This window comes from Prionailurus bengalensis, chromosome A2 (genome assembly GCF_016509475.1).
Source record: "Prionailurus bengalensis isolate Pbe53 chromosome A2, Fcat_Pben_1.1_paternal_pri, whole genome shotgun sequence".
NCBI lineage: Eukaryota > Metazoa > Chordata > Mammalia > Carnivora > Felidae > Prionailurus > Prionailurus bengalensis.
Genome location: NC_057348.1, coordinates 112048661 through 112072863, shown reverse-complemented (window position 1 = coordinate 112072863; position 24203 = coordinate 112048661). Strand labels below are relative to the sequence as shown.

At 35.6% G+C, this 24203-nt stretch overlaps 1 protein-coding gene across 1 annotated transcript; it reads left to right on the top strand.

Moving 5' to 3' along the window:
* The first annotated feature begins 1090 nt into the window (after positions 1–1090).
* Positions 1091–24108, top strand: MACC1 (MET transcriptional regulator MACC1). Its single transcript, XM_043589059.1, has 4 exons — positions 1091–1578; positions 3297–5338; positions 8730–8918; positions 22937–24108. Exons 1-4 carry the CDS (start codon positions 1464–1466, stop codon positions 23147–23149), a joined length of 2559 nt encoding a protein of 852 aa, XP_043444994.1. The 5' UTR covers positions 1091–1463; the 3' UTR covers positions 23150–24108.
* The last annotated feature ends 95 nt before the right edge of the window (positions 24109–24203 follow it).

The following is a 24203-nucleotide window of genomic DNA, read 5'->3' as shown; positions in this document are numbered from 1 at the left end:
TTGCAGATTTTTAAATTTTGGCAAATTTGATAGGTATAATTGTACCTTAGTGGTCTCACTTAGAATTCCTCTGGCTTCCAATAAATTGAGCATATTTTAATATATTTGGAGATCGTTTGTGTTTACCTTTTAAAGAAATGCTTGTTCAGGTCTTTTCAAAATTGTCTATAATTTTGTTTTTATTTTGCTTATTAATTTGTAGGAGTCTTTTACAATCCAATCCTTTTTTGCTTTTTTCAGTCATATGTAATGGAAATATCTTCTCCCACTTTTTGGCTTATATTGTTATGTTTTGTAAATGATGTTTTTTGATCTATAGGACTTTTCATTCTTTAAAAATTTTTTTTTTTGAGAGAGAGAGAGAGAAAGAACGAGTGTGTGTGTCATGCACAAGCAGGTGGGGCAGAGAGAGAGAGAGAGAGAGAGAATCTTACACAGGCTCTACACCTAGCACAGATCCCAAAGCAGAGCTTAATCTCACAACCCTGGGATCATGACCTGAGCCAAAAACCAAGAGTTGGTTGCTTAACTGATTGAGCCACACAGGTGCCCTTCTCATTCTTTTTAAATATGGTTTGCATTTTGTGTGTTTGTTCTTTGCCTAGAAATTATCTACTTCTCAGAAAATGTAAAGATAATTCCTTAGACTCTATTTTCAAGTTTTCAAGTTTTGCTTTTCAGTCTTCAAATGTCTTAGAAATGATTTTTGTATAATCAATGTAATTTTGTTTAAGCATGAAAACAAATTGTATCTTTACCATTTATTGAATAACCCACCATTTCTACACTGCTCTGAGTGGCCACTTCTGTCATATAGCAAGTTTTTGTGTGGGGATGGGTCTGTTCTAGGGTTATTGTATGTCCTTAGTTTATTTCTCTTCCAATTTCACATTGTCTCACTTAGCACATATTGATAATAAGTGCTAATATCCGGTGGCACACTTCATTTACATTCTGTTATTTTTCTGGATTGTCTTGAATATTAGCCCTTTGCTTTTCTGTAGAAATTTTTTAAAAAGCTTAAGAAGTTACAAACACATACACATACATAACATCTTGTGATTTCCCTTGGAACTGCACTGAATGTATAGAACTTAGGGGAGATTTTCAGTTTTGTGAATGTTTGTCCTCCAATCACCAAACAGGGATTTCTGATTTATTGAAGTTTCAACTTACTATTCCTTTTCTCTTGTCCTTGGGATTTTCATTAATTACTTTTTTTTATGGGATCAGTAATACATTTTAGTTTAGAATCTGAGCATTTTTCAGAGAAGTACTAATATATATTTCAGGATATCTAATCTAGCATCCTACCAGAAATAGAGGACCTATGTAGAGTATTGTTATATGAAAGTTTCTATTTAAGGGTATGTGAATACTTTAAATTTAGTTTCTTGGCCACCTTGTACATATATACTTGTAAAATATTTATTTGTTTGTTTGTTTATTGTCTAGGTGGGAAAATGTTAACCAATGAAAGAGCCCATTTTTGGTCAGGAAGGATTTCACGAAGTAAGTCTGAGGGAAATTTATGTGACATGGAAGATCAAAAATCCTCAAGAAATTTCCATATTACAGGTACTTAAGTATTTTACCCATTGCCAATAACTATTGGAGGGATACCTCTGAGAAGAGCTACAAAAGATTAAAAGAATTATAAAATTATTATAGAAATATACTATCATTAAAAAGATGAGCAAGGGGCGCCTGGGTGGCGCAGTCGGTTAAGCCTCCGACTTCAGCTAGGTCACGATCTCGCGGTCCGGTCCATGAGTTCGAGCCCCGCGTCGGGCTCTGGGCTGATGGCTCAGAGCCTGGAGCCTGTTTCCGATTCTGTGTCTCCCTCTCTCTCTGCCCCTCCCCCGTTCATGCTCTGTCTCTCTCTGTCCCAAAAATAAATAAATGTTGAAAAAAAAATTAAAAAAAAAAAAAAGATGAGCAAAACGAAATAGCCCAGGCAACAGATTATGTAAATCTTATGAGAAGGCAAAACTTTATTATTAAGTGAATGATATTTCTGGTACATATAATGAATTTGGAGGCTAAAGAGATCTCTAGAGATTGGAGTGTGCTAGAAAATCTTTATGGAGAATAAAAGAGTTGAATTGATCTTCAGAGGAAGAGTAAGTTTTAAGAGAGATGAAACCAGGTTGAAGCAACAAGGAAATAAGAGAAATGCAATTTTTATTGTTCAAGTGCATCTTCTAATTTTTAATATGTGATACTGAAAACTCATTTCAGTCAAGATATAGCTGTATACATATTAAACAAAAAAGTCTGACTGTTTACTTGAACTCATTTTCCAATTTTGTCTGGCCATTTGGCTTTCATTTTCTTGAAAGCAGTACTAGTTTCACCAAGTCCACAGAATCGTTACCAGTATTTATTGGGAAATGACCAAGTATGAGTTACTCTAATCATTAAAAAATGACTTTAATATTTGTGAGATATATAGAAATTCCTTATGGTTCATGTGTAAATATTTTAATGTGGTGGTGATTCTTAAACTACTTTCCAAAGAAATAACATGTTTTCATTTCATAGTGGTAAGCTTGTTCTTAGTCATTTTAAACTGGGAAAAGTTCAACGAATCCTTTCAAATAGTAAATCTAATGGTGACCAATTTTTCAATATTTATTGTCATGAAATGTTTATTTTTCTGGAAAAAACTTGAACATTATTAAAATTCATCAGTGCAGTTATCAGGAAATAACCTAAGACATGCATTACTATTTAATTTGGTATATTGTTTTTTAAATTTTAAATACAAAATTGCTTTAGCCATTAACAGATGCATTTGATATTTTTACATATGGAATATTATCAGAAAAGAAAAAACATCAAATGAATAATCTAGGTATATTGAGACCAAATATTCAGTGTTTAGAAAAATCTGGATAGTTGACTGAATTATTCTGTTTGTTCAGGGGTTTTATTTTGTGAAAATAAAACATAAAACAGTAATGCATAAGTGTAGGTAGTCTGGGTAATTTTCAAGGAAATGTGTTCAACTGATTACTGTATAAATTTTTGAGCACTTATTTGTAAATTATAGTGACTTAAGGTAAAATAACATTAAACATGGTAAAAAAATAAACTGGCAGGACAGTTTCTCTTTTCCTGTAACATCAAAATTTGAGCAAATTTAACATTAATTTTGTAGTAGCTGTTACACTGGAGATCGAAAAGCAAACTAAAGAGTCTTGAATTGTTAAGCAATAGTGAAAATTACTCTTGGTTGTGTCTCAGAATGCCACTTCATCTTTGTTTTGCTTTGTTTTTGTCTAAATAACAAGAATGTCCAGACCCAGGATTTCTTCTCAATTGGCCAGATGCTTTCACCTGTCATGGCAATAGTGCTTCCAAAATTACAAATCCATTCTGGAATGAATTGTCTGCTTCTAACCCATTTTTGGATGACATAACTCAGCTAAGAAATAACCAGAAGAGAGACAATATTTCCATCTTGAAGGAAGATCCTTTTCTCTTTTTTAGAGAAATAGAAATCGGAAATTCTTTTGATTCCTCTGGCGATGAACTGGATGTGCATCAGTTGCTTAGGCAGTCTTCCCCACGGAAAGCTGGAAGATCTAAAAGTGTTTCAGAACTTTTGGACATTTTAGATGACACAGCACATGCCCATCAGAATATACATAACTCTGACCAGATACTAGAACAAGACTTAGAATGGCTTCAGAATGACAGAGAGGCTTATAAAATGGCTTGGTTAAGTCAGCGCCAGCTGGCCCGTTCCTGCCTGGATTTGAATATAATTAATCAGAGTCCTGGATGGGCCCAAACACAAGTTGCAGAGACTGTGACAGTTTGTAAATTAAGCCACCAAGGAGGATCAGTACAATTACCTGAATCAGATATCACTGTTCATGTACCCCAAGGCCATGTAGCTGTGGGAGAATTCCAAGAGGTATCTCTAAGGGCTTTTCTTGAACCTCCACAAACACTTAACCATGATCTTTCATGCACCGTAAGCCCACTGTTGGAAATCATGTTAGGCAACCTTAACACAATGGAAGCCATTTTGCTGGAGATGAAAATAGGGGCTGAAGTGAGAAAGGATCCTTTCAGCCAAGTCATGACAGAAATGGTATGTTTACACAGCTTGGGTAAAGAAGGCCCTTTCAAAGTGTTAAACAACTGCTATATTTATGAAGACATTATTCAAGTCAAGCTAATAGACTTGAGCCAGGTGATGTATCTAGTGGTTGCTGCACAAATTAAAGCTACTCAGTCACCAGCTGCCACCATTTGGGATTGTATCCACAAAACCACGTCAGTTGGAATTTATGGGCCCAGATATATTCATCCCAGTTTCACTGCTATTTTTATAGTTTGTGGACACAGTTATATGCCAGGAAAGCTTACAATCTCTGATATTAAGAAGGGTGGTAAAAACACATCTCCGGTTGTGTTTCAGCTTTGGGGGAAGCATTCATTCTTCCTTGACAAGCCACAAGATTTAAATATTTCTGTTTTTTCATGTGATCCTGATTTTGAAGTGAAGGCAGAAGGAGAAAGGAAAGAAATTAAACAAAAGCAGTTGCAAGCAGGTGAAGTAGTTAATCAACAATTTTTATTTTCCTTAGTTGACTCCAGAGAAATGCACTTGTTTGTTTTCCGTGTTCAGGTGGAGCCTCCCAATGGTAGAGCACTTACACAGTTCTTTATCACTACACCTGATCCAGCTCCTAGCCTAAAAAGGCTCTCAAATCTGCCAGGTAATTTGCAGGAAGAGAAGAAAATCAGGTCTGCTCCATTGTTACCAACTGTGTGTGTTAAATATCCCACATTTCAGGACAAAAAAATGAACTTCACCAACTATGGGGTAACCTTGAAGACAGTGCTAAGACAAAAAAAGATTGACTACTTACTTGAATATTTCAAAGGGGACACAGTAGCTCTTCTTGGAGAGGGTAAGGTAAAAGCTATTGGGCAGTCCAAAGTGAAAGAATGGTATGTGGGAATCTTGAGAGGTAAGGTTGGACTTATACATTGCAAAAATATCAAGGCGATTGCCAAGGAACAAGTAATATCTATGTCAGATAATGTCTTCACAACCAGAAATCTTCTTGAACAAATTACCCTACCCTTTAAAAAACTGACGTACATCTACTCAGTTGTATTGACCTTGGTGTCAGAAAAAGTTTACGATTGGAAAGCTTTAGCCGATGTCTTGGGTTACTCACATCTGGCACTAGAAGATTTTGATCAAATACAAGCAGACAAAGAATCGGAAAAGGTTTCCTATGTTGTAAAGAAGTTAAAGGAAGATTGCCATGCAGCTAGACACGCCAGGAAGTTTCTTTATGAACTTATTGTGGTGAGTATTCCTTGATCACAGTAATATATTTACCATAGAGAACTTTATTAACTTAGCAATATTTACAACCAAACATATGAGAGAACTTAACAAAACTCTCAGCAGTCTCAAATAAACTGAAGTCACGTTATAGCAAATATAGAGATTTTCTTACAAGATAATATAATTGATTTCTAAGTTTTAAAATTCAAGAGTGATTTTCCCAGAAACTAGGCTCCAGAGGATCATCTTTCAAAGGAAGATTAAAGATTCTGTTTGTGTTAGAGTGTAACAGTTAAGAGATCTCTTCTCCTCTCTCAAGTAGTTGAATAGCTCTTAAAATATCAGAGAAGCTTCAATAAGATGAAAGTAAATAAAAACAAACTGGAACAAGATTGATTAACTTTTCCATTGCTATCTGTCCACTATTTAGTGTTTTTTTTTTAATTTTCAGCAGTGCTTTTAAAACATATCATCAGAATTTTAAAAGACCCATATCATCAATGCCCTTCATATTATCAATTTGACATTTTTCGTATGAATGCATCATAAGCCAAAAAATGATATTGCTAATTCTCTTCTTAATCCTCATGTTTTAATAGAACTCTCAGGATCGTTGTTTTGTTTTGTTTTGTTTTTTCGACATAGTATTTACTCAATGGAGTAATACAGGCTCAATGGAGAGATACAAAGTAGATAAACTGTCTTGCCTTTAAAATAGAGATTCAGTATTTTATAAAAATAAAAAGAGAAATCAAGAATATATTCCTAAAATTAGCTAAAATATGAATTTATAAATAATAATAATTATAGCTAACACTCCTGTAGGGTTATCTATGTGTTTGGCCCTATGCTGAACTCCCTATACACACTATCTCAGCCATAAACTCTATGGAGTAAGTATAGCTAGCTGGTATCTTCATTGTACCAACAGAGGAAACTGAGTTTTGGGAGGCTGGCAGACTTGCCCAAGACCCCACAGTTGGTTAGTATCAAGAGGGGACTTGAGACCTTTCTGGCTCCAAAGCCACATTTGAAACCACTATACTTTCCTAAAACAGTTATAAATGTGTGTGTGTGTGTGTGTGTGTGTGTGTTAAAAGTTTGTGTGAATATGTATATTGGTCTGTGTAGTAAATACCATTATAACTGGTCCTTAGGAGAGATGAGTAAGATTATACAGGCAGGTTGATACAGAGGACAAAAGCTTTAATCAAGGTGCACATGGAGGAGAGAGATTTTTAGAGAGGAATTTATTCTGTGACATTAACAATAAAGAAATAGTATATATAAAACATTTTCTTTTCTTTATAATTTTTTTGATTCAACAGTGATACTGAGAAGGTTAAATTTTGAAAGCCCCAATATCCAGTCATTAAGTGGATAGTTTTATGATGGTGTGCCACATTCTCAATCTAGCCATTTAGAGTCATTGGCTGATCTACCTGGTTGAAGCTGCATGTGCATTTTGCAGTGATTCATTACCTTTCATTACCTCTGCCTTAGTTCACGTTCAGCGTGGACCCATAAAATCTTGAATTTAAAATTGCTTTTTTTGTTTCTCTTAATGGAAAAAAAAAGAGTTATTTTGGTCAGGTGGTCTGGAAGTTTAAGCCTCATCATATCTACACTATATTGGTGTATGCTAATGAATTTAGTGGCTTTGGTGACTACCTAAACAGTGCTGATGAAGAACTCATTCAAGGGAGTAGTTCCTAAAAACTCATGCTGTGCCTGAGCAGAGGCTTCAGGATTTCTGTATGGAAGGAGTATAGAGGCCATATCTTGAAACCTTATTTGCATAACAAATACATGTTTCTCTTGGATTGTATATTAATTTGGAGTAGCTTGAAGGGAAATAATAAAGATTGTGGGTTCTAAAACCCTTAGTCATATCTTAGACATTGAGACTGGTTGTCTTTATGTACTTGACAATTCCGAAAGTACCTGAGTATCTGATTCGATTTTCATAAAGATTATGGGCAGCTACAGAAGGTGATATCACCACTGTATCCATTTTAAAAATCACTAAACAGAGATATTTTGTTATTTATCTAAAGGCCTATACTTTGTGGAATTGGATTTTAAACTCAGATTATGTAACTCCAAGTGTAAATTTTTTTTCCTTAAAGCAAGAACCTGGAATAAGCATTGCTAAAACCATTCCACAACTTACTAAAATCATCTTCAGGGGCCTGCTAGCTCAGTACTGCTTTTCCCTGAGGTCCTAGCTCTTCACCATAAATGTAAGGATGAATACAGTCAATGTATAAAAACCACGGGTGGTCTTTCTGATGCTTCCATAGGAATGAACACTCCATGGACTTTACTAGTTGCCTTACCTGGCCATTCATTTTTACTTATTGTTTCATAGTGATAGATACAACTTTGAAATGCTGTTAAATGATGAGGCACTACTATGTTTATTTGCTTATTTGAAAAGAGAAGAGATAGATAGATAGATTTAATCCTATTTTAAAAAACATATTCAAGCCAAAGGGAAACTCATAGATTTGTTTGAAATATGCATGGTCATTGACAAAGCTCAGACACCTAATTAAAATGAAAGAAGGAAGGAAGGAAGGAAGGAAAGAAGGAAGGGAAGAAAGAAAGAAAGAAAGAAAGAAAGAAAGAAAGAAAGAAAGAAAAAGAGAGAGAGGGAGGGAGGGAGGGAGGGAAGGAAGAAGGAAGGAAGGAATGGAAGAAGGGAGGGAGGGAGGGAGGGAGGAAGGAAAGGGAAAACTGATGTTTTCCATTTTGCATTGTTGAAGACTGTTTTTAATACTAAATGGTTTATATTTAGCACAATTACAATGGGGGTGAAGGCAGAGAGTTATTTTTTTTAAGTCATAAATATAAATAGCTTTGTTCAAAGTTGTAGGAGTATCTTATTTTATGCAAGAGGCATCATTCTGGGAAGTTTTAAATCACATTTTGAGGAAAAATAGAATAATATTTACCAGCGCTAGTATGCTTATTTTTTTAGAAAAATCCTGTAGCCAATTCTCTGGTAAGGAAAGGAATTATTTTTTGTAGAGTGAATAATCATTCCTGGGTTGAAAAATTATAGACTGCTAGAACCTCAGGGTATCTTTGGAAGTGTCTAGTTGAACTTCCTCTTTTTCCAATTAGGATATTAAAGAAACATATTAGTTGAGTGGTTTACCCAAGGCCTTATAATTAGTCATTGAGTTGGGCTTAATTCTCCCCTAATTTTGGTCTAGTCATATCCTCTGTACTTTGCTGGTTGGATTTGCTTAAAAGTAAATCAGCTTTTTGAATTTTAGAAACCTCAAGTATACATGTGGTGAGAAAGAGGATACCAGTTTCTAGAATGTATAATGAAAAATTAACTTATAGGAGGAAGCCAAAATTAGTTGATTTTAACTATGGTATGTAATTGTTGCTGCAGGCTCTGCTGAAGATGGATTGCCAAGGGTTAGTAGCACAGCTCATCCAAGAGGCTGCTATTCTGACATCAGCTGTCAAAGTTGGAAAAGGCTGGAGGGAACTAGCTGAAAAGTTAGTGCGACTCACAAAGCAACAGATGGAGGCATATGAAATTCCTCATCGAGGAAAAGCTGGAGGTATTGCTGTTGAGGTAAGATTTCTATTTGTCTAATTAAATAGTGAAAAATTGCAGACCAAGGAAATCAAACGTAAATCTATATACATGGATTCATTGAGGCAGTCTCCTAGAGGACCCACTAATTGAAGTCACTGTAGCTATAATCATCAATATTATCTGAACTAAACCTACATCTCTCCTTAAAGGCCTTGAGAACCTTTAAAATATATTGATGTTTCTCCTATTGGATTGCATTTTAACATGGTCTTTGAGCAAATAAATTGAGCAAATTACATAGCTAGCCATTGAGTAGGCAGGGCTATAAGAACTTGAGGCAGAGAACAGATAAACTTTGAAGAGAGGAAATGGGGCCAAATCAGAATAAAGGAGGAGGATATAATAATAAGTATTTATCAGCCTCAGTTATAGACTTAGTCACCTATGATAAATAATGTTTGGTGACAAACATTAAGGAGGTGGATGTTGTGGGGTTGCTGGTAATGAGAGCCTGGTAATGCAGCTAGAAGTACCTAAGAGCTTCATTATTTCCTTTGTAATTTTCTATACAGTAAGAACTATAGACATCAAATATAGAATAACAACACTTAGTACAAAGTAAATACTTACCATGCAAATATTGTTTTTATTAATATTAAAACAAATGTACACTGGTAGGCCTAGATTAGGTAAATATTTTCTCTATTTACCATAAAGAAAGAGAATCCATTTTTATTGACTTAAATGAAAATATTCTAGTGATAAGCACATATAAAATGTCCTGTGTCTTTCTCTCACATGAGTGAAAGCATTTTCAAGATATTTTTAGCTAAGGAAAGGTTATCTCTCTGATTAGATGATAACTTGGTAGGAGGCAGAAGCTATGTTCCCCACTTCCTATTTGGGCATAGAGCTGGGTTTTAATTTTTTGAGAATTTTTTTCTTATTTTGAAACAACTATGCCAGCTGGGTGAGCACAACAAGACAACTTTTCCATGAAGCTTGAAGAGTCAGATCAAGTCAGGTAAATCCCAGCAGCTGCGCTGGAAGCTTCAGCATTCCTGGAGCCTGGCTATCCAGCAAGGACTCCAAACAGACTCTTGAGGCAAGAGCATCCAGGACACATCCCCCCCTTTTAGATTACTCCCCCTTATAGACTACATTTACTTCCATATACTGAGAAGGACACTACAATCTACAAATCAGTTTTTACTGAATGAGCTAAAAGATGACACACCTTTAATAAGGAAAAAAAGAACAACATTCTGAGGGATATGCTATTATGATATTTAAGTGAACTTGATTCATACATTGTCGATTGAGATACCACCACCTATCAGAATGGCCAAAATCCAGAACACTGATGACACCAAATGCTTTGGAGGATGTGGAACAATGGGAATCCCAAGTCATTGCTGGTGGGAATGCAAAATGATACAGTCACTTTGGAAGGCACTGTGGCTGTTTCGTACAAAGAAAACATACCCTTAACTTATGATCACTCAATCACACTCGCTGGTATTTACCCAAAAGAGTTAAAAACTTTTGTCCACACAAAAACCTGCACACGAATGTTTATAGCAACTTTATTCATAATTGCCAAAACTTGAAAGCAACCAAGATGTCCTCCAATAGGTGTCTGGGTAAATAAACTAGTAGATCCAGACAATGGAACATTATTCAGTGCTAAAAAGAAATGACTTACCAAACCATGAAAAGACATGGGAAAACTTTAAATACATATCACTAAGTGAAAGAAGCCAATCTGGAAAAAAAGCTTCACACTGTATGATACCAAATAGATGACATTCTGGAAAAGGTAAAATTATGGAGACAGTAGAGAGATCAGGGGTTGCCAGACTTTCAGGAAGGAGAAGTGAATAGGCAGAGCACAGAGGATTTTTAAGGCAGTGAAAATACTCAGTATAATATCATAATGAGATCTATATTTGTCGAAACTCATAGCATATACAACACATGGATATGCAATGAATATACAATGAACCCAAGGTTAACTGTAGACATTGAGTATTTATAATATATCATTGTAGATTCATCAATTCTAACAAATATACCCCTCAGGTGGAGGCTGCTGATAACAGGGTAGGCTATAGGCTATGCATATATGCATATGCACCTATGCATAGGTGGGAGATATATGCAAAATCTCTACCTGCAAAATCTAGATATATGTGAACCTAAAACTGCTCTAAAATAATTCTTTTTTAAAAAAATGTTTATTTTATTTATTTTCAGAGAAAGAGTGCAAATGGGGGAAGGTGGGGAGAGAGAGAGAATCCCGAGTAAGCCCCATGCTGTCAGCACAGAGCCAGATACAGGGCTCGATCTTACAAACTGTGAGATCAGGCTCAGTCTCACAAACCATGAGATCATGACCTGACCTGAAAACGAGAGTCAGATGCTCTATCAGCTGAGCCAACCAGGCACCCCTAAAAATAATTCTTTAAAAAAAGTTGCCTAACTGAAAGCCAGACTTTTTTTTTCTTAGAAGGCCTTGTTTTTAGAAGGGTTTTCTTGAGAATTATTTACCAGAAAGTTTTTATTCTCTCAGGTTTGTTAAGCATCTAACTTCTCTCTAATTGTGATTGTTTATATTTTGTCTTTCCCTAAATCTTGATGGAAGCCAACAAACAGCCTACTTTTCCATTATTTACTTTTGCACAGTCCAAATCACAAATGACTAAGTGCATGTCTAAGGTTGATAAAAATTCAGAAACAGAAAGGAAAGTCCCTAGGTGTCTTTCTGGAGGTTATCATTCAATTTACTGTGGCTAATGCTGACAGTCATTGCTGTGATTCATGTTATTAAATGCTTAGAAAATTATGCATGACATGGGCCTGAACCCATTCCAAATAATCTATGGGAGTCTAGACCACTTAAACTAAAGGGTAAATGTATGCTAAGTTTTATCCCCCTGGAAAAACAAAACAAAACAAAAACAAAAACAAGAACAAAAACAAAAAACAGCTGTACAGTTTTTTTTTTTTTCTCTCAGGAAAGAGACTACTCACAAAAATGATCAATTTACAAGTCAAGAAATGATTTTAAAACACACTGATACTAGTTCTGGGTAGGGCATGCAGAAGGAGGGAACCAGAATTGGGGCACAGAGATAACAAGGCCTGGTGGTTCCCATGCTGCTTTTGTTTCCTTTATCTCACTTCCTCAGAGGGCATACTTTCCAAAATTTTCTCTCTATGTGTGCCAATGTCTACAATCGGGCTCTTCACTCACTTTCATTCTTTTTCTATTTCTCTTCTTTGCTTTTGTTCTATTTTTATTTTATCTTAAAGACAGTTATCTGGCTCTTATTCTGTTCCAGGCACTATTCCAAGAGCATTACAAAAATTAACTTTATTTAATCCTTTCAACAAAAACTTCTGGGGCAGATATTACTACTATCTAAGATATAGAGAGGCTGAGTAACTTGCTTAAACATACATAGCTAGGAAGTCATGGAACCAAGTTTGGAGCACAGACCTTGACTCTGGGACCTTTGTACTTTAACCATTATTCTCTGCCCACCCACGCCAAATCCAACATGGTAGCTGAGTGGCAGTGCCACGAGGTGTGGTCAGGACTGGGGGTTTAAGCAACTCATTTCATTTTTTCTTTTTCTTTTTTCAAGCCATTGTATGATACTACCAAAATTTGCCTTAGTATCTTTATCAAGCTTCAATCCAATTAAAGAAAAGAGATTATTAATAGCATGTCAGATATTTCTTGAGTACTTTTGGCCATTTCTTATTATTTTATAAGGTGAAAAGAAAAGCTTCTCGCTGGACACTTCTGAGAAAGTCACTTTTTAAACTAACCACCTATCTAAGTTAAGTTATAAGAAATGTTAGTCAACTTTTCTGATGATATTGAATTTCTAACATAAAAACAAAACTATAAAATTTTGAGTCTGATTTTAAGCATAATATGTTTTTGGAGTATTGCCTTTGAAAAAGAAATACATTTATACTATACAAAGATGTTTAATCATTGCCAAGGTTTTCCAGTGAATGTTAATGAAAATTCATTGGAGTTTATTTTCCTGACCATATTCAGAGCTTTAATTTAAAAACCAGAATCAATAAAATATTAGAAAAATAGCCCATTAAAAAAATTGGATTTTATAAGGAGAAAATGCTGGGGATTTCAGGGCTACGATGTTCTTAGGCCTAACTTGGATACTCTTGACTTAAGCTTCTGGGATTAATGGTATGTGTGACAATTTTCCCAGTAACTGTCTTCCATTGTCCCCTGACACACAATACAGAAGATACTCTCTCCATCTTATTCAGTCAGGACACTTACTTACCAAGGACACTAAACATTACTTCTTATTAAGTTACCTTCTACCGCACTGAGCTCCACCTCAAACACAGGCACCAAAAGGCCTGTCAAGGCTGATTTCTTATCTGAACTGCCAGAATGGGCCACCCTAATTATGGAAGCCTAAGGAAGTCAATGTTGTTAATTGTGATACAGTTTCATCTCAGAAGCCACTCACCTATAGAGAGTTATGACTGGAATGGTGTGTTTATAAGTCTTTTTGCTCAATCAGTGAGGTCTGATTTTCTGTTTTGTCTTCTAGCCATATATTTGTCCCCCCTCATTTCTGACTGGCAGCTATAGTGTTCAGAGCACTTTTTTCTGGGTCTAGATTTAAAGTGAGAAAGTAGGTATTCCTCAAAGAGCTAACTTTACTTATTTTTTATACACGGATAAAAGTTCTGTATGGAATTCTTCCTACTTATTTAGTATCTTCCCTCTGAATCCTTGCTCTCAGTATTTAATTCATCTGTACTTTTAACATATTTACTAGGACTGTCAGTTCCCAGCATTGGAGCTTTAGGAGCTATAAAAATCGCAAACAGAATGAAAAATATGATTTTTTTCTCCCTAAAGCCACATTTTATTTGGCCTGGGAATTGAGATAAATTGTTAATAACTTGAATTATTTTATTTTAAAAAAAGTATATGATTAGATGCTGAAATAAGTGAAAATAATGAGAATGGTAATAGTTGCAATTTATTGTGTATTTACTGTGTCAGCTAATCATTATGAGCATTTTATTTACCGTATTTCTTTTTTTTTTTTTAATTTTTTTTTTTTTCAACGTTTATTTATTTTTGGGACAGAGAGAGACAGAGCATGAACGGGGGAGGGGCAGAGAGAGAGGGAGACACAGAATCGGAAACAGGCTCCAGGCTCTGAGCCATCAGCCCAGAGCCTGACACGGGGCTCGAACTCACAGACCGCGAGATCGTGACCTGGCTGAAGTCGGACGCTTAACCGACTGCGCCACCCAGGCGCCCCCGTATTTCATTTATTTTAACAAACTTTGTAAGGAAGACATTATAACCATTCACAATTTACACATATGCAAACTACGAGTGAATGCATTTGTGTAAATCATCCAGAATTACATGGTTATTAAGTACAGAACTGGGTTCGAGACCCAGGTATGTTTTACACACAGTCCTATCCAATATGCACAACTAATAAGTCCTTTCAGAATTAGCTAAATAAAAGAAGATCAAATTGGGAAGGAGCTGTCAGAAGACGCACCCTAGTCCTGAAGGATGGATAGCATTTGGATAATTGGAGAGGATTGGAAGGAGATTTCAGTGCTTCTGGATACCAGTGACTTTTAGAGACCATTGAGGAGACTATGTGGGCTGGGGGGGGAGAGGTCATTTTAGTAATTATTGGGAGATATGGTCATATATGTATATATTGGAGACAATAGAGTCTTTAATGACTGCCAGAGCATAGAGGTTAAGATTGCTGGTCTGGATTCCTGATATAGTCTATTATCTATTAGTCTTCAGCAAATAAACTTTTTTTTCTAGGAATATTTTTTTTTTGGAAAGTGATGTGAATTATACTATCTTGCTCATCGGATATTTGGAGGATTAAATGAAATAATATACATGAAATATTTGGAATAATGCTTTGCACATTGTAATAACTAAATATATATTATCCATTATTTTAAATAAGAGGAAGAGGTGAATTTAACAACTGTGTGACATTGAATGATTTTGGAAAAGGAAATATAGTAATTTTTTAGTAATATGGCTGCAAGTAACTATACAAAGAATGTAGGCAAGGGAAAAGTCACCAATGATTTCAAGGTTTCTCTTCTAAAAACTGGTGGAATGGTAGTGCATGGAAAAAATAAGAAGAAAAAAGCCTTGGCTGTCAGCTTTTTTTACTGGTTTAACAATGTTTATTTTCCTTGGAAAATGTCTCTTGCAAAAGATAAAAGAAGTTCTTGAACTCTTACGGTTTTCTGGCTCACACAGCAAGTCCTGGATTCTGCAGGGACATTGCATTGTCCACTTCTAGCCTTGGTACTTAACTGTATGGTTTGCTGGGCTTTTACAGTATGAGATACATTTACAATTTTTTAAAGATGGGAAAGTATTACATGGAAATTCATCTACCAGTGGTAACATGTATAGACTAATTTCTCAGTTCTTCATTGTTTGGACTACAGATTTGACACAGTGACATAATATTTAGATTACCATAGTCTATTTTGTACAATACTATAATGCTTATTGCTACAATATTTAATTCCAGAAATTACTCCATTTCTTGAAATGATGAAATAAAGAAACAATGACATCACAGTGAAATTCATGGGGTAGCACATTGTAGTCATATGATCTTCTACATTGTATGTCTTATTACCTACTGAAAATCAAATAGAAATAATAATCATATTAATAAATATTATAAAGTTTAAATATTATAAAGATATCTTAAATTGGATTTAGAGACACAAATGTTTTATTTAGAGTTTAGGTTTTCTTTATTGAGATTTATTTTGAGGAATCACAAACAACCAGGAATTTCAGAAAAACCAAACCCCAGCTAAGTATAAGACTTAAATCAGCATTGATTAAAACTGCTTACTACTGAAATAAATCCATGGCTATACTTTAATGAAATGACTCTGGATTTATAGCTGGGTGACCTGAATTCTCTTCCTAACTAGGAGTTAGTGAGGATGGCTCGTCCAGCCAGTTTTCTTAAGATGTTAGATTGTTTTGAGTAGATGCAGGAGCAAAGTATGAGTCCTCTATCTTCCTCTGGGTTATGCTTAACCCCTGATGTTCCAAGTGGTTATTCCTAGAGGAAGCAAAGCTGGCTGTACCCAGAGACTTTTCCAAGAGAATCTTATGTCCAAGTTTCAAACAAGTCCATGTCCCTTCTAAGGAAATAGGGACTCCCTGATAGGTTAGCCTCCCTTCTTTTCTGAAGATAATGGTAACTCTCAACGCTATTTATGTACTTACCATTTAAGGTGATAGAAGACCCACCTGGATATTGTAAATGATGTACTGAAGATAGAACATATGTAATAATCATTAATAATGCAAATTTGCCTTAATACTTCTTCAGCTAATTGTACTTAAAATGAAACATTGCTCCTATACTTTTATGAGGAAAGTAAGGGGGTTATGAATCTTTTAATGTGGAAAAATGTAATCATCCAATTGTAGTTAACCAATTGCATCCTTTATGCTATTCATGTTTTATGAGCTAAAAAAAGACATAGAGTGCTAAGCTCAAATCTGAATTGCTTTTATTCATGTTGCATTTCATTATCCAGAGCATTATCTAATGAGTCTTACTGGCTTCTGGGAACAAGCGCTCTAAATTTGGAAAACTATTTTTTAAATTTCTATTCCTGTTTCATTTCTTTTGACATCTCACCACTTCTTTTATTGCTCTTTTACCATTTTCTTTGTCCTCTAATGCCTGGAAGATAAACCAAAGACATTTCACACAAATGCTAGGACTTTGGAAACTGCTAACCTTTAATAGATTAAATACTTACTGATGCTCCCTTATAGAAGGAGATCAAAACACACAGTTGAGAAATTAACAACTCTATGCTTTTGTCAGCCTCGTGCTTCCTATTCAGAGATGAACCCATAACATCGTCAAGTTAATATTTAAAAAAATCTCAGAGTATAGGAGTAAGAGTAATGCCTGTGTGTCAAATAATTGTGTTAGAGGTGAAGAAAACTGAGAGAATTTGTTTTGTGGTTACGAGTAATTCAACAAAAACAAACCCTCAGGAGCATGCTTTCCTTTGATTTATCTACGCATTAGTGCAGAGTTTCTGCATATCATCCCTTAAATCATAACACTGAACAAGAACGGAAGAACTATTTTAAACCACTAAATAGATATATAAGATAACATAAACCTGGAAGAGATCATAGCAGTCCACAATCACTTCCAGCTTTCAGAGGACTTAGGTCATTGTGGAAAGAAAATTGTTTATTCTACTGATTTTATTCATTCAAACATTTCCAGAAAATGTATGACTTTGTTTTCTCTTTAATTATTACAAAGCTGAGAATACTTTGTGGCTTTTTTTAAAGAAATTAATGTTTATTTTTGAGAGTCATAGAGACACAGTGTGAGCAGGGTGGGGGCAGAGAGAGAGGGAGACACAGAATCTGAAGCAGGCTCCAGGCTCTGAGCTGTCCTCATAGAGCCTGACGCGGGTCTCAGACCCACGAACAGAGAGGTCATGATCTGAGCCTAAGTCGGATGCTTAAACGACTGAGCCACCCAGACACCCTTCCTTTGTGGCTTTTAATGTGTATTTTTGGACCTAATTTTGTAAAGTCTATAGTTAATTAATGTATGCCAGTTTCCTCTTGTGTCTTTGCCTTCGATGGCATATGTTCACTTGCTGAATAAGAAAACGTAGAATGACAGACAGAAAGAAGTGCTGAAGAAACAAAAGTAAAATATTTAAGGACTTGAGTCAAATATCATATAGCTCTGTAGCAAAGGACAACAAAAAACTGATTAGACTATTTATAGCATTGATGAAGGCTGGGCTTTTGTCATGCTTTGTTAAAGCAAATCTCAATATAGAGAAAGTTCTATTTACCATACCTGGCAGAGACTTGTTTATTTCTCTTAATAAAACATACTTTTAAAACCTAGCCCCCGAGGGGTGCCTGGGTGGCTCAGTTGGTTAAGTGTCCTACTTTGGTTCAAGTCATGATCTCACAGTTCATGGGTTCGGGCCTGCATTGGGCTCTGTACTCACAGCTCAGAGCCTGGAGCCTGCTTCAGATTCTGTGTCTTCCTCTCTTTGCCCCTTCCCTGCTCACACTCTTTAAAAAATGAATAAATGTTAAAAAAAATTTTAAAACCTAGTTCCCCAAATTTAACATTTTTCATTTGTACCAAGTATGCAACTATAGCATATGCTTTAAATCCCATTTATTCTCAATTATTCTTGATATTTTCCCTGTTCATTACCCTAACTCCATAATGATTTTAACATTTGTGTGTGTTTATGTGTTCTGCTTAAAGGAAGTTAACTTATCTTCTTGAGAAATATGCTGCCTCCTTAATCTTCATCAACCCTAAATTATCTGGCTAGGGTAGGATTCAAACCAACCTCTCCTTTCAAATGTAAAATATTAGTCTTTATAGATTTTTTTCCTTTTAAAAATAATTTATTCTCCACTGCTTCTCCTTCTAGCTTTGTCTCTCTTCTTTTAACTTTCAAATTCCAAATGTGACCCACTTTTTCTGTGGTTTCTAGTTCCTTGTCACCTGCTCCTACCTGCAGTCCGTCCTCTACCACTCTCTTCAAACTGCCTTCTCCATGGTTACTGAGGTCCTAATAGTGCCAAAATCCTGGATTTTTCTCAGTTTTGCTTCATGTTTCCATATTACTTGACATTACAGGTAAGAGAGGGGCTAACAGAGAAGAGATGTCCTCAAAGAGTGGCATGCTGGCACACGTTTAATAGCTCTTCAAGGGAGAAAAAGCCCTAAATTATACCTTTGCCATCTTCCATGGTGTAAAAACTCCTAACATTGATGATTTTAACCTCCTAATGTGATGTCACTGAACGTGGAGTTGGGAGGCTATGTGAACAACAGGCTCTGAGAAACTGGGGTGAGCTGAATGTCCTTTTTGGAATGCTATCAATCCTTGACTTTTGCAACATGAAGTACCCTGCTTTATTTTCTATGACTCTGACACCAGCTTCTCTCCATACTTATATTGCTTCTACTTTTTTCTTTTTCTTTTTTAAATATTTATTTTATTTTTAGAGAGAGCTTGCACACGCAAGCAGGGGAGAGGGGCAGAGGGAAACAGAGAATTTTTTGTTGTTGTTTATTTATTTTTGAGAGAGAGAGAGAGCACACAAGCAGGGAAGGCGCAGACAAATAAGGAGAGAGAATCCCAGTACTCAGCACAGAACTGATGCAGGGCTCTATCCCACGACCCTGGGATCGTTACATGAGTCAAAATCAAGAGTTGGATGCTCAACCGACTGAATCACCCGGCACCCTTCATTGTTTCTATTTCTTGTTTGTGGTCCCTAATTGTGGACTTAATTGAGGGTTAAATTTTTCACCCTTTCATTTTCTTCCTTGGCATTTTCCTCCACTCTCATTTTTCCTCATCACTTTGGCATGATGCTAAACTCTTGGCTGCTTCCTGGAGGTCATCTCTCTATTCCAAAGTCTTACTGGAGATGGAGATACTCATGCCTTCACCTCATATGCATTAGGGTTAAAACTAGGTTGCTTATCTTTCTCTCATCCCAAAAGTACCCACTTTCCTTCATATCCTATTAAAAAGTATTAAATGCAAACTATATGCCAGATACTTTAGAAGGTTCCTTGGACACAGACCTGGGAAATTATTATCCATATTTTAAAGATTAAAAAATTCAAAACTCAGATACTTTGATTTACCCAAATTGACCCATCCGATAGGCAGTGTAACTCAGATGGCAACCCAGAGCTCTGACATCAAAACCCATCTTTCTTTCTATTACACCACACTGCTTCTCAGTCAATGAACTCTCAGTTTTTATTACACTAAATGAAAACATGAAAGTAATTTTTGAGTTTTCTTAAACTGTTAATTACCAAATGCTGTCTAGTTATACAATGGGTCAGTGTTTGTGCAAGTATCTATCTCCCTTCTATGCTATAAGCTTCTAAAAACAAGCCATGCTATATTCATCATTTTATTCCTTTGTGTAACAAAATTCTTTGTAGTGGTAGCTACTCAAAAACTCTTAATTTAATAAGTGAAATAATTAATGAACAACAATGTGTTTTGAATATATTCATTGTATTTGTGCTATAATAGTGTTTCTCTGTCATCTGTATGGACAGCCACACATGATGTTATATATAGCAGATCAGATTTTGCACTGAAGGAATATTTAGGGTTAGTTTGCTTCAAAGAGAAACAGAACTGGAATGCAATAGATACACATTTTAGTATAAATCATGAAGTTTACCATTGCTCTAGTGTTTTCAGCCCCAAGCTATTGTAACCCTTTCTATGTAGCTTATGGATTAGACTCCAGGGAATCCCCAATGAGTTTAAAGCAGTATCCCTCCTTGCATTTCTGACTAATTCAGAGTACTCCTGGGGAGTCCTTTCACAATATCAGGTGTCTTAATTTGGGTTCAGGACTCAGAAGTCTATCCAAATTTCTCTGAATTGCAAGAACTGACCGAAATGTTCTGCTATCAGTGAAAACTGCCAAATGTGAGAGTGTTATATAGCTCTCTGCATAAGTGAGTAGATAAATGTATCATTGGACTTCTGAATCTGTAGTTCCCAATTCCTGCATCACCTTGGTGTATTTCCTATTTCAAACAGCACCAAAGGACTGCTGCATGATTGAGTATGCCTCAGGGCTTTTCTATACATAGCAATCCACTGTGCTGCAGCAAGATATGTGGTGCAGAGTTGTGTGTGTGTGTGTGTGTGTGTGTGTGTGTGTGTGTTTTGTTTTTACCAGGAAAGGCAGTGGAGCCATTTTGGCTGCCTCTATGATGTTACTTTGAATCTGCACACATAGTAGTGCATAAACTGAAAATTATCCAGATGTGATTCTTTAAAAGACATCTGGTTTTTATGAGACTATGCCATCATCTGGGTACTGAAATGCTCTTAGATGCTATTTATCATAAAATATCTTCAAATACATCTATTTTTTTAAGTTTATTTACTTATTTTGAGAAAGAGAGTGCACGTGAGCAGGGGAGGCGCAGAGATAGAGGGAGAGAGAGAATACCAAGCAGGCTCCACACTGTCAGTACACAGCCCAATGCGGGGCTCGAAGTCGTGAACTATGAGATCATGACCTGAGCCAAAATCAAGAGCTGGATGCTTAACCTACTGAGCCACCCAGGCAGCCCTCAAATACATCTTTTTATCATTCAATTACTAAAGGACTTAGCATAAAATATGAGAAGGTTTTAGCTATAAACACCATTATTTTAAACAATATATGGCAAGTTGAAAAATAATGTACCAACTAGTTGAGCATCAGGGAATTTTAAATGAATGCAACATAAAATACAGGTCTCAAAGCTTTTACAGAGGGTTAGTATATACTCACTACAGAATAATTTACTTGTTTAGTGCATCTTTGCATCTGAGAAGTGGCAGGCAAGATTGAATCTGGCAAAAAGCGTCTGTTAATATGCCTCAATTCATCTTCCATTGCTGAGATATTAGTGGTGACCAGCAACTGGGAGGTTTGATTTCAAAGTGACTATTCAGAAAAATAAACAAGAGAACATCTCATTCATAGTCTTATCAGTGATGGAAGATGCAGTTCTTTGTAAATCAGGTTGGAGAGGGTAAAACTTATATATAAAAATCTGGGATCATTTGGGATGATGCATCATAACCTCCTGGATATAGTATAATATTGATAATTATTTTCCATTCAATACCTTGCAGAATCAAGCTTCATCAATAGAGACAAAGATATGGGTGTTCATGGCTTCCCAGGAATGCCAATTTGGACAAAATAACATCAAACTGTTTTTTGAGTTCAATGCCTATCCTTTTATGTAGATTAAATTGATTGAAACTCTTTATTATGGTCTTTCATTCTTTTAATTTCAATTGTAGAGTATATGAGGCTATCAGAGGAGGGTGAAAAATTATATCCCAAAGCCCTACTTCATGTGATATTACTGTTAATGGAGGCTCTATTTAAGAGGGCAGCTCTGCATAATATTGAGCTCACAGTCTGTGTTCCTGCATTTGTGATAAAATCACAAATGAATTAGTTTAGTGAACCCAAATAGGTAGAAGTAATAAAGTTTATATTCCAAATAGTCCAATTATAAGTAGTACATGGCTCGTTTTTTCATTTTCTTAGAAAAATTTATTTTAAGCTCATTGTGTTTCTGTGTGTGTGTGTGTGTGTGTGTGTGTGTGTGTGTGTGTGTGTTTATTCTACAATTTATCTTCTTTGGTCGGCCTTTGTCTTTATTCTCTCTGAGCCTGGTTGCCTTGGTTACCATTACATACATGCTCGAACATGAAGTTCCTCTTTGACGTACATTTATTTCTATGGAAACAATGATGTCATTGGTATTGGTAGGTGCTTGGGGAAAGCATAATAAAACATTGAATATTGATCTTTCTTTTGGTTATAAAATGATTCATTAAATTATTTTTAAATTAGAGAACTGTATTTTTACTTTCCTTTTAAGATTTGATCATGAAAGTGCATCTTTTCTTGTTTCCTTGCTCAAATAAAATGACTTAAAGCATTAAATACACTGTATAGCTCCTTCTTGTGATATGTCGTGTAATAAAGCTCACCATAGATAGTATTAAAATAAAAGAGTCATTATTTTTACCTTAAAAATCTTTCAGAGAGTGAAAAGTTTATCTCAGTAACATCAAAAAATTACACAAAGAATTTTATATCATATCAAGGCAATGAACAATGTTTAGATGATGGATCAAGAAAAAAAAGAGGCACTACTTGTCATTATTTTAAAATTTTTCTAGGCATAGAAACACAAAGATATAAGATGGAAGTGATAGCTATTGAGACGTTTTCTATGACATTAAGTAAGTCCATGTATAATTGGTATTCCGGTTTTTTTATTTCCTGAGAGGCTTTTAAAACTTTTTTTAAAAGCATCTATTTTCATCTCTGTTTGTCTTCCAACTACTCCAGTCTAATTTTTTTTCTTTTATAGATGATGTGGAAACCTGCTTATGATTTTCTCTATACTTGGGGTGCTCACTATGGAAATAGCTACAGAGACGTGTTACAAGACCTTCAATCGGCTTTGGACAGAATGAAAAACCCTGTGACCAAGCAGTGGCGAGACTTAACTGGAGCTTTAATACTGATACATTCCTTAGAGTTTTTGAGAGCAACTGCATTCTCTACTTCTGAGGAAGTATAGGGTATGTTTTGGGGAAGAGGGAGAATGGTAGGAGGGAAATGGAGTGCGTGTGTGTGTATGTGTGTGTGTGCATGTGGTGTGTGCACACACGCGTACATAAAGAATCTCAGAAAAGTATTACTTTTTTTTCATTTGTCAAAAAGTATTTTTTCCTGGTGAAAGCACAGCTTAACACAAAGTCCAAGGATACATTTTATAATTAAACATGTAATTTTATATGTTTCAAATGCAAACATTAAGCCATTTTGTTGTTGAGAAAGGACAAAACCCTTGCCCCTTTCAAAGTTGCTTTAATTTCTTTAAGTCAAAACAAATGGCTGTTAGCATAATTACCTCACACAGTTACCTAGATAAACTAGAGGCTCCCAGTGTGAACACTGGAGTTTTACTTGTAGTGGGTCTAGAGAGAGGAGAAGCAAACACATACTCTGTGCACAGGCACAGAGCCACAAGCTTTCTATATTCCATCTCTTTTATTTATTAGTGGAGTTTGCTAACATTATTCCCATTTTTCATCTGAAAAGACTAAGGACTGGTGAGGACACTCAGGGCAAATAGCCAATGGGAAATAAGTTTTCTGTCTGCAAAATCTGGTTTTATTATTTTTTTAAACATAGCACATAGCAAAATAGTAAAAAACTAAAAATGCACATTAAAACTTATAGGGACATAGTAGCAACTTCATTTTAAGTGAAACTTGCTGCACTTTTCCACCATCTATTGAAAGACTGCCAGAAAAAAAAAATTTGACTGATCATCAGAAATCTGTTGTTTGCATCCATGGACTAGAGTTTTCACCATCTTCCTTCCCCTAGCATCTTGGGACATAGCTAACCCTGCCTAACATGGATTTTTTCTTCAGGATCATTGTGCAGAGTAGTTCTTTAACTCTCAGGGATTTTTAATAAGAAGAATTATTTTAAAAAACATTTTTAACGTTTATTTATTTTTGAGACAGAGAGAGACAGAGCATGAACAGGGGAGGGTCAGAGAGAGAGGGAGACACAGAATCTGAAACAGGCTCCAGGCTCTGAGCTGTCAGCACAGAGCCCGA